This window comes from Miscanthus floridulus, chromosome 7, assembly GCF_019320115.1.
Source record: "Miscanthus floridulus cultivar M001 chromosome 7, ASM1932011v1, whole genome shotgun sequence".
NCBI lineage: Eukaryota > Viridiplantae > Streptophyta > Magnoliopsida > Poales > Poaceae > Miscanthus > Miscanthus floridulus.
The window spans coordinates 10,720,136-10,732,378 of record NC_089586.1 but is presented as its reverse complement, the minus strand read 5'-3'; the positions used below and the strand labels follow the sequence as shown (position 1 = coordinate 10,732,378).

The 12,243-nt window shown below is 45.7% G+C and overlaps 1 protein-coding gene across 1 annotated transcript; it reads right to left on the bottom strand.

Moving 5' to 3' along the window:
- Positions 1–10,973: 10,973 nt before the first annotated feature.
- On the bottom strand, positions 10,974–11,849 carry LOC136465050 (GATA transcription factor 7-like). The gene has a single exon (XM_066463944.1). The coding sequence runs from the start codon at positions 11,847–11,849 to the stop codon at positions 10,974–10,976; it is 876 nt and encodes a 291-aa protein (XP_066320041.1).
- Positions 11,850–12,243: the final 394 nt, after the last annotated feature.

The following is a 12,243-nucleotide window of genomic DNA, read 5'->3' as shown; positions in this document are numbered from 1 at the left end:
GCCCGCTTCTTTTTTTGTCCCGCCTCAATTGACTTGGTGAGAGTGCGGTCATAGTCCGTTAACGTTGATTTGGACAGCTTACAAGATTCCCGCTGTTGTTGCTGGTAAGAAGCCACCTTTTTTCTTAGAATATCTAGAGCTACGAAGAAGTATGGTTTCTCCAGGTTTCTCCTTACTTCTTGATTCTTTTTAAGTTTGTCATAGAATCTGGACATATCTTTTTTATATGCATCAGTTACTTCTTCCTTCTATTCAGATATTATTTTAGGAATAGCTCTTGGTTTCATGGTGGCTTTCTTTGCCGGCGGGGACTGGTTCTTTGTTTGCGGGGCTGGCCTCTTGGTACTTGGCTTCTTGGTAGGTGGGGGCGGTGGAGGCGGTGGAGACCTCTTTGGAGGTGGTGGCAACAGCGTTGGAGACCTCCTTGGAGGTGGCAGCTGCGGCGTTGGAGACCTCCTTGGAGATGGTGTGGATGCAGCCTCGCCTTCCAACACATTGTCATCATACATAGCACTATGATGATCTGGCGATTGAACAATTGGATTTAGGTTGGGGGAGAATCTGCTACAAAAAAAGGAATGACATATTATTATGAGCAGATTGTTAATTATTTAAGCCAATATAAATTAATGATGTAGTGTTTTCATCCGCACCTGTGGCGAGGTAGTTCAGGAGGAGGTGGAGGTGACATCCCGGGAATGATGATGTAGCGCTTGCGCCATAGAATGAATATCTTCTCTGCTTCTCCTAGAGTCTTCTCGCCATCACCTCCAGGAATATCAAGAGGCAAATCACTAAAACCTTTTTCAGCTTTATCTACCAAGATGGTAGCATATCCTTCTTGGATTATATTCCCATGAATCCTTGGTGTCTTGGTTCGGTCGATAGGATTAACAAGACCGATAGCCACCTTGATTGTGGAATTCCCCTTCGGAATGTGTAGCTCACACGATGTAAAAGGTTCAGTGACGTCATCCACAGGGAAGCGCAGTCCTGTGTCCCCTTGATTTGGTATCTCTGTGGAAGCGTAGCTGCTTTTCAACTGAATAGATTAGCTAATGTTGATTCCTGGCTCTGATATCTGCTTGCTTGCACTCACTGCTATTTGCACTTGCCTTCTAATTTCCTCCTGCATTCTCGCTTCAAGATTTTTTTCTCGCTCCTGTGCTTCACACACCGCTTCCTCCAACCTCTGGAGCCACTGTGCCTCTTCTTCCTTCTTTCTCTGATGACTTCTGTAGGAAGGTCTGTCCTGAGGGAATCCATGCTCCCACAAGACACTTCCTTTGCCTCTAGTTCAGCCACCGTGTTCAATAGTCCCGATGGCGTATGTCAGTTCATCCTTCTCTCTGTTGGATCTGAACGCACCACTAGTAGTAGCTCTTTGAGCATAAAACAATCTTTCTGCTGCTTCTTGCAGTCTTGTGCCATAAACGCACTTCCCTGTCTCTTGGTCCAGTGTTCCCCCATGAGCGAAAAACCAATTCTTTGCACGCTCTCCCCACTCGAGTGATTCTGGTGTGATACCCTTGGCAAGAAGGTCTGCTTCCATTTTGTTCCACTTCTTCATGGCAGTCGGGTAGCCACCTGATCCCAAGTTATGGTGGTATGTCTTCTGTTGGGCATTACGTTGGTTCTTTATCATTCGACTCACACCCTCTTCTGACGTCTTGTACTATACAAACTCATCCCAATAGGGCCTTTGCTTTGAGATCGGGCCTAGGACAATAAAATCTGGTGCTATGTTCTTCTTGACATACGTCATGTATAGGTGTTTCTTCTAAGTCTAAAACTAGGTGGCCATCTTCTTCATTGCCTAATCCCTAACTCGCTCCTTCAATTCATCACCATCTATTATATCACCATAACCATCTGTTTGGAGTGTGAAATATTCCAAGACATCATTCCAAATTAACGTCTTGTCACGATCGGAGACAAAACTAATATGAGGAGCATTGGTCTTTTTATTCCATTTGCGGGTACTGATCGGGAGCCGGTCCCATACAAGGTAACCACAGTGGTGCATGAATTTCGTTTTATTTGGCCCCCCGGTTCACCTGTATCCACATTGAACTCCGAGATGATGAAGCGGCCCTCCAATGGCTTTTTGGGACCTCGAACATTTTTACTCTTCGTTGTAGTTGTTGATGTCGATCCAGAGGGCTACAAAACATAAACATTATTTTTAATGTCATGAGCACACATAAGACATATGATAATATATATAGCTAATAATAAAAAATATATACTTGGCCAATATGTTGTTGCTCATTTTGTTCAAGAGCTAAGTACTGACTCCCGTCATCTGCATCCTCTTGCACGTTATTTTTAGCACCATCATCGCCGGCAACTTGAGTGCCAGTGTTGATCAAATTCATCATCAACTCCTCCTCATCCATGTTTCTCAGGTCGGCCATCTAGCTTCAAAAAACAAAACCAATATATAGTACGTCAAATCTTTGCTTACATGCGTAAAATCTACGAACAATATGCATTATTAAATCTTGCCCCTCGGTCACGGACATAATTCGCCACACTAGGGCGAACTGCGTCAGTACTAGGGTGAATTAGGGCTATACATAAATGACCGAGGGCGAATTGCGTCGGTGACTAGGGCAAACCACGTCGGTGACATCAACAACGTGGTTCGCCCTAGTCACCGACACAATTCGCCCTGGTGTGATTGTTTAGCGTTAACGATAACGATAATACGAATGTTGATCGACTAGGCCGCGAGAGAGGGCGGTGTGACAAGAGTGGCGGTGTTCCACTCCACCGTATATATGTTTGTACACATGGGTGAATGAGGGCGGTGGTGCTCTGCCGTATACATAGAAACGCATGGGCAAACGAGGGCGGCGGTGCTCCACGACGTATATATATATGCATACAAATGACGTATATATACGTGTTGGCACGGTGGCCGGTGTGCTGACGACGACGACGTGAGGCGGGCCGGCGTGCTAACGATGATGACGTGAGGCGGGCCAGGGCAGTGTCGGTGCGTGATGTTGTGATCCTATGTACCATGTGAACCATGTAGTCATTCATCATATATCTTAAACTAAACATAGTCACTTTATTAACTACAATATATCTTATGCCGACACGTAATACGAATGTTGATCGACTAGGCCGCGAGAGAGGGCGGTGTGATGAGAGTGGCGGTGCTCCACTCCGCCGTATATATGTCTGTACACATGGGTGAACGAGGGTGGCGGTGCTCCACCGTATACCTAGAAATGCATAGGCGAACGAGGGCGGCGGTGCTCTGCGACGTATATATACATGCATATGAATACAAATGACGTATATATACGTGTCGACGCGGTGGCCGGTGTGCTGACGACGACGACGTGAGGCGGGCCGGTGTGCTGACGACGACGACGTGAGGCGGGCCGGGGCGGTGTCGTCGATGCGTGATGTCATGATGTTGCAAGTTTCAGCTAGCTAAGTTATGTCTACCACTGCTTCGAACAAGACCTCGACATCCACCAGGGCTGCGCCACACTGCTGGAACACATTGTCCATGATGGCCGAGCCTTAGAGCTCTGCCGGAAGGCATCGCGAGATTCGCCACCGTGTGACTTCTGGAGACAACAAGGGCCGAAGTAGGTTCTGGGTGTACAGGTACCACATCCACTTGGACGGCAAGGCTGTTGACTTGCACGTGGCGTGCCTCAAGGAAATGATTCGCCGCAGCCATGGCATGCCGTTGCCCCAAGACGCCATTGTTGAAACTGACAACCATGGCATGCCCCCCAAGACGACGGCAGCAAGCAGCAAAAGACCCCAACCATGCACGGGCCCTCACTGACGCCGTTTCACCATGCACAACGAAAGCCGAGAGAACTCTCACCTCGAGCGGGCGTGGTGGAGGGCCACGGGCACACGCGGTGGAGGCTGGGCCGCACGAGGTCGTCAGCGCGAGGTCGTCGGCGGTGGAGGGCCGCACGAGGCAAGGCGAGGCGAGGCACGAGGCGTAGGGGAAGACGAATCGGCGGCGGCACGAGGAAGTAGAGAAAGGGCGGTGGTGTTCAACAAGGAAGAAGAGGAGGGGATCGATCTGCGCCTGGCACTGACGGTTATATACCTGGGAGATTTACTCCTGGTGCCAGCCACCAGCCGGGAGTAAAGGTCCTTTACTCCCGGTGCGTATTACCAATCGGGAGTAAAGGTCCCTTTACTCCCGGTGCGTGTTACCAACCGGGAGTATACCTTTACTCCCGGTTGGTAACACGCACCGGGAGTAAAGGGTTTTTTTGGCGGGCCACGAAACTGTAGCCCACCTTTACTCCCGGGTGGGCTTCCCACCCGGGAGTAAAGGTGGCCTGCAGTTTCGTTTCCCGCCTATTTTGAGCAAATTTTTTTAATAGAAATATGGATTTTCTTGTTAAATACATAGTAAATTAAATAAAAGGCATAAAATTATTTTGTTAAAAATATGGATTTTCTTTTTCTTTATTGCACATAGGAAAAGTGTATAACCTAACTTTTTTTTATTTTTTGTTATAATTATAAAACATAATGTAACTAATATTTATTATTTTGTTAATGCAAAAATGTAGTGTTTAATTAAAATTATTAAAACTATTGGTTTTGGACAGGAAATTTGTTTTCACATCATTTTAACGTTAATATTTTAATTTTTCATCACTCAATATCCTAATTTAACTTTTCGAGAGAGAAATCCCACCAAATCAAACATTGATTTAATTTGAAACACGACATAATAAACATCTGAATTCACAATTATTACATAATATCTCAAACACACACTACATTAAATCACTATATCATCAAGTGGGCACAACAGTGAACTTCTTCTTTATGTATGTCCCTTGGTTATGATCGCGTCGTAACTATGGAGTGTCCTCATCATTTACCAAGATGCTAGGGTCTTTGTTCACTTTGAAGGGCGGAATTCGATCATACTTTTCATAATCTTCTGACATGTCCGACTTGTCCTCAATTCCCACGATGACTCTTTTCCCTGAAAGAACTATGTGGCGCTTTGGCTCTTTGGTTGAGTCATTATCGTTTTTCCCTCTTTTTGGTTTGGTAGACATATCATTGACATAGAACACTTGATTCATATCCTTGGCAAGGACGAATGGTTCATCTTTGTACCCAATATTACTAAGGTCTACTGTTGTCATTCCATACTTGTTGTCTACTGTTACCCCACCTCCGGTCACCTTGACCCATTGGCACTTGAACAATGGGATCTTCAAAGTAGGTGCATATTCTAGTTCCCATATTTCATCTATGCGGCTATAATATGTCTGCTTATTCCCATTCGGGTCTGTGGCATCTATGTGGACACCACTGTTTTGGTTGGTACTCCTTTTATCTTGGGCTACTATATAGAATATGTTCTCATTTATCTCGTACCCTTTATATGTTACGATATGCCATGATGGTTGCATAGCCAATAAATACAGTTGCTCATGGATGCTCTCATCACCTTGACATTTTTTTCGCAACCAACCACCGAAAGTTTTCATGTGCTTACGTGTAATCCAAGCTTCAGTCTTCCCTGGAAACTCAGATCGTAAGAAATCCTTGTGTGTCTCAATATACGGATCTACCAAAGAGGAGTTCTGTAGAACTGTGTAGTGCCCTTTATTGAAATAATCATCCTCCATACCAATATATGTTTTCCTCCCTAGTGTCCCCTTTCCACTTAGTCTCCCCTCATGTCTCGATTTAGGAACACCAATCGAGTCAAGGTCAGGAATAAAGTCAACACAGAACTCAATGACCTCTTCTGTTCCATAGCCCTTGGCGATGCTTTCTTCTGGGCGAGCACAGTTGTGAACATATTTCTTCAGGACTCCCATGAATCTCTCTAAGGGGAACATGTTGTGTAGGAACACAGGACCGAGAATGAAAATCTCCTTGACTAGGTGAACTAGGAGGTGTGTCATGATATCAAAGAAGGAAGGAGGGAACACTAACTCAAAGCTGACGAGACATTGAACCACATCATTCTGTAGTTTAGCTAGATCAGTTGGATCAATTGCCTTCTGAGAAATTGCATTGAGGAATGCACATAGCTTCACGGTGGCTAGACGTACATTTGGAGGTAGAATTCCTCTTAATGCAACTAGAAATAATTGCGTCATGAGAACGTGACAGTCATGGGACTTTAAGTTACAGAATTTCTTCTCTGGCACATTTATAATACCCTTTATATTCGAGGAGAATCCAGATGGTACCTTGATGTTGTTTAAGCATTCAAACATGATTTCCTTCTCCTCTTTGCTTAGAGTGTAGCTGGCAGGACGTAAGTAATGGCGTCCATCATCTGTCTTCTCTGGATGTAGGTTGTCTCTTTCTCTCAAACAACGCAGAACCTGTCGTGCTTCAAATGTGTCCTTAGGCTTTCCATACACACCCATGAAGCCTAGTAGGTTCACACAAAGATTCTTCGTCAGGTGCATCATGTCGATCGAGCTGCGGACCTCTAGGACTTGCCAATAGGGTAGGTCCCAAAATATGGACTTCTTCTTCCACATGGGTGCGTGACCGTTAGCGTCGCTCGGAACAGGTTGGCTGCCATGTCCTTTTCCAAAGACGACTTTCACATCATTGACCATATCGAGTACATCCTCACCGGTTCAGTTGCGAGGCTTGGTCAGGTGGTCTGCCTTCCCTTTAAAATGCTTGCCTTTCTTTCTTACGGGGTGATTTGCAGGAAGAAATCGACGATGGCCAAGGTACACGACCTTTTGACATTTTTTCAAGAATACACCTCTAATATCACCGAAGCAGTGTGTGCATGCATTATATCCCTTGTTTGACTGTCCTGAAAGATTACTTAGAGCAGGCCAATCATTGATTGTTACAAACAACAATGCTCGCAGATCAAAGTGTTTCCTGTTTGTACTCATCCCACACACGTACACCTTCTTTATTCCACAAAATGAGAAGTTCATCAATAAGTGGTCTCAGGTACACATCGATGTTATTGCCAGGTTGCTTCGGGCCTTGGATGAGTACAGGCATCATAATGAACTTTGCTTCATGCATAACCAAGGAGAAAGGTTGTAGATACTTAGAGTAACAGGCCAAGTGCTATGACTACTGTTCTGCTCTCCAAAAGGATTGATACCATCTGTACTTGAAGCAAACCTTAAGTTTCTTGTTGTCATTTGCAACTTTGGGAATTCTCTGTCGATTGCTCTCCACTGGGACCCATTAGCAGGGTGTCTCAACATATTGTCTACCTTACGGTCTTCTTTGTGCCATCGCAACAATTTTGCATATTCTTTGTTTCTGAATAGATGTTTCAAGCATGGTATTATAGGAGCATACCACATAACCTTGGCAGGGATTTTCTTCCACGGACGTTCCACCCTCAACATCACCAGGGTCATCTCGCCTAATCTTATACCGCGATGCATGGCATACCGGGCATGCATCCAATTTCTCATACTCTTTGCCATGGTACAGGATGCAGTCATTAGGACATGCATGTATCTTCTCGATTTCTAGCCCCATAGGACAGACAACTTATTTTGCTTCGTAGGTAGTGGTGGGCATTCATTGTCCTTCGGAAGCATCCTCTTTTGGATTTTTAGTAACTCTCCAAATCCTTGTCAGATACACTATTCTTTGCCTTCCATTGCAGCAATTCTAGTGTGGTTCCCAACTTTTCTGTCCTGCATCACAAGTTGGGTACAACAATTTGTTGTGATCTTCTAGCATCCGCTCGAACTTGATCTTCTCCTTTTCACTTTCACATTCTCTTTGTGCGTCACGAATGACCTGACAAAGATCATCAGCAGGCTCATCTTCTGTGGCTACCTCTTCTTTAGCTTCTCCCATTGCAGTATCATTGAAGCACACACCATCGGGAATAATATCATTGTCATCCCATTGTTCTTCTTCACCTTCTTCCATTACAACGCCGATTTCTCTGTTCTTCGTCCAACAAATATAGTTTGGCATGAAACCTGACTTGAACAAGTGTGAATGAAGAGTCCTTGAGCAAGGATATTCCACCGTATTCTTACATATGACACATGGGCAGCACATGAAACCGTCGCATTTGTTTACCTCGGCCGCACGTAACAAAGAATGCACGCCGTCAATGAACTCTTGGGAGCGGCGATCAGCATTGTACATCCAATGCCGGCTCATCTGCATTACATGACATAAATACCATATTAAAACCTAGATCATAATTAATTATTTATACAACATGTGTGCCACCACAAAAGGTACAAATTTATGAAAGCATCGCTACAATGTAGACAATCCCAACTACCCTTAAAAGAACTAAAGCTAAAATATATTTCAGGAGCACAAGGATTTCACGACCAATCTCAACTAAAACAGACAGATCCCCCGATTGTGCAACATCTTTGGGCTTCTTCGGCTAGATCACTGCCTCATTAGCCGCCGTATCTGCCTGTTGTGCAAGATATTTTGCACGAGTTCAACATACTCTTCCTTCCAGTAGAAGCCTAAACATCGTCCACTGCCATCCCACTGAAATTAAAACAAAAAATTAGAACTTTAATCACAACCATCATGAAAATAGGTATAAACTAACCATAATCATTAAATATGATAAAATAACTCACATTGCGATCCGGACACCTGTAGAAAATACGATCCTTATTGGGATCCTCCTTCTTCACTCGGTACTCCATCACAATCTTCGTCTCATCACGACACTTGCCGCATGGAATGAGAGGGAGGCCCGGCCTAAGTCGCTTTGGAATCCCATGAGAGGCCGAGGACTCAGAAGCAGTTGCCATCTACTCTCTATACTCATTTTTTAATACACTATAAATTTCTCATTTTATAAACAAATAAAATTAAGAAACTATAAAATTATCTATATCTCTAAACAATGATATTTTTAATGGTCATTGCGTTCTCGTCTTTTACTGTGGCAGGTAAGTAATTCACATGATATTTCCGCAAATTAATAGAAGAATGGGAGTGTACACACATAACAATCGATTATCGTTTATATTTATATATATATTATGTTTGGGTACGATGATTGACAGACTACTGCGACGATATCGGGACGTGTGAATAAATAACCATCAGTACTAGTTGACCTTGCTTACGTGATCATCTCGGCGAGCATTTCTCCACCGGACGGCACCGTACTTAGCCACGGAAGAGCTCCGATTCTACGAGGAAGGGAACACGGTCTTCCATGACTGTTGCCGCTCTCCCTCGTAGAATCAAAGCTCCTCCTTGACATCCGTTACCGCTCGGCAGAGAACATGCTCACCGAAATGAACACGGTCCGCTAGTTCAACTAGCTACTTTAACCTTCCTTCATGTAAATATGCAAGCTTGAAGTGATTTTGAGCTCAAATTGCTTACAAATGAAAAAAAAACCATATATATAGATATAGTGAACAAAATGGGATAAGACAATGATGAAACATGAGAGTATGCAGTTATTAACCTTTGGAACCGAAGAATCGACGGAGGAATCAAAGAAATCGATGAAGGAATCGAAGAATGGATGGAGAAAGAGCAAGAACACTGCTTAAATTGGAACTTAAGCTCTCGGGCGGGCTCGGGGAGGAAGAAGACGGCCAGCAGAATTTATAGCTCAAAAACATGTTTTAATAAATAACCATCCGTACTAGTTGACCTTGCTTACGTGATCATCTCGGCGAGCATTTCTCCACCGGACGGCACCGTACTTGGTCAAGGAAGATCTCCGATTCTACGAGGAAGGGAACACGGTCTTCCACGACTGTTGCCGCTCTCCCTCGTAGAATCAAAGCTCTTTCTTGATGTCCGTTACCGCTCGGCAGAGAACATGCTCGCCGAGCTGAACACGGTCTGCAAGTTCAACTAGTATGAATTTTCTATAATTTTCTAACTATTTTCTAAGTTTTTCATTTCATAAAAAGTTAAAATAAAATGTTTAGTCGCGGAGTCCATAGAAATGACCATATTTTGACCTAGCAACGCATTGTCAATTGTCATTGCGTTGCATTGCACCCCGGACCGGACTCCGGACAATAAAATACTATGGTCGATCGATGCCGTTCTTTGTCGTACAGTCGCACGGCGACGGCCGACGGACCCATTCAACCACCAAATCTGTCAGGCCCGGCTGTTCGGACGTATCGTCAAAAGAGAACGGATTTGCTTTCTATTGCACGGCCTTGCATTGCATCTATCATACCAGTCGGAGGCACTAGTCCCTATACTCATTTTTTAATACACTATAAATTTCTCATTTTATAAACAAATAAAATTAAAAAACTCTAAAAATCTCTATATCTCTAAACAATGAAGTGTGCTATGCATGCTACAAATGAACGGTGAATACTAGTTTTTAATAGCTACTTTAACCTTCCTTCATGTAAATATGCAAGCTTGAAGTGATTTTGAGCTCAAATTGCTTACAAATGAAAAAAAACCACAATAAAGAACCATATATATATAGTGAACAAAATGAGATAAGACAATGGTGAAAAATAAGAGTATGAGATTTGTAACCTTTACAACTGAAGAATCGACGAAGGAATCGAAGAATGGATGGAGGAACAATGAAGGGAGGAAGCAAGAACACTTGCAGTGAGCTTCAAAACGTGCTGAGCTCGGGCTCGGGGAGAAAGAAGGAGACGGCCGATATATAAAGGGGGGACCTTTAGTCCTGGTTGGTGGCTCCAACCGGGACTAAAGGTCCCTCCCAACGGCTCCTGCGCCAGACAGAGGTGGCAGAGACCTTTAGTCCCGGTTGGAGCCACCAACCGGGAGTAAAAGTCTACCTTTAGTCCCGGTTGGTGGATCCAACCAGGACTAAAGGTCCCCTACCACTGTGCCGAGCGCAGTAGCCGTTGGGCAGGGACCTTTAATCCCGGTTGGAGACATCAACCGGGACTAAAGGTCTCTCTAGTCCCGGGCGCAAAAAAATACCGGGACTAGAGTCTATTTTGGTCTCGGATAAAAGGTCTGTTCTTTACTGGTGTATGTATTTACAAAACATCCTTGAATTCACCACTGTCGCCTGGCGGCGCCGGTGGCATGCTGCTGACTACCGTGTCTTTTGCGTTACTCTCCCTTAGCTTGGCCACCTTCCTGTGGCGGTTCGAGTGCTTGTCGCTCTGGAAGCTGGGGCTCGTCGACGGCCGGTACTCCGGCAGTAGCTTGTTCAGGGTGTACCGTAAGCCACACGCGTTGCACAGGGTGCCTGGCCCGTCCGGCCCCGCACGCCACTGCGGCGTCTCCGTGCTGTCGCAGTGGCTGCACGCCCTCTGAACTCGCCGCCTGTTCGTCGGCGGCCGCGGCACGAGGCCCTGCTGCCGGACTCCACTGCCGCCGCCGCTGCTGCTAGGGTTAGCTGCGTGAGGTGTAGGGATGATGCTTGGCATGTCCAGCGACCACGGTCGCCTGCCACGCATGACGGACCTGTCCCGTTTCCTCTTCGGCACGACGAGCCGCGAGACGGCCGCCGGCGACGGAGGCGGCGGCGGCGGCTCGGCCGCCAAACTGGACGTCCTATGCCATGCCGTCCATGAGCTGTTGCTGCCCGACGATAGCGGCGGGGAGCGCACCGGCAGCCGTGGCGAGCCACCTGCAGAGGAAACGCCCTGGCACCCGCGCTCGGCGGCGGTGGGCAGCAATAATTCCGTGCTCGGCGGCAGCGAGGCGGCTATGGCAAGGTCCTCCAACAACTCCTCGTTGTTGATGACTTCTATGACGACGGTGTCGTCCAGCGAATCGGCGGGGCAGCAGAGCCCGCTGTGGAGGAGGCACGGGCCGCCGCCGTCGAGGACGCACGAGCCGTCGCAGTCCTCGACGCCGGCGGCATCGAGAAAGCCGTGACTAGAGAGACACGAGAGTTGAAGCATGCTACGCGAAGCCGCCGCTAGTCGCCTCCTGTTTAGGGTTTATTTATTTGGCATGGATATCGACCGGGTGTACGTGTGAAAACGGTACAATGCTATACTGGACGGAAGAGATAACATCGTGCGCGTGAACTTAAAGTCTCTTTTTTCCTCCTTCCTTGTTAGAGAAGGAGAAGAGATATTTACGTACGGTTAGGATTGTGTGTACACATTACACGTCGATAAGGATCTTTAGAGCCTCTTCCAGAGTTTAAAAAAAATTACTCTTTAAATTATTATTTGAAGAGTTATTTGAATAAACATCATTTTTATATCTCTATAACCTTCGACAACTTTTCTATTTTTATGGCCACTCTAGAGAGTAGCCCTCACTCTTCGTCTTTGCCTAGCAAGAAAT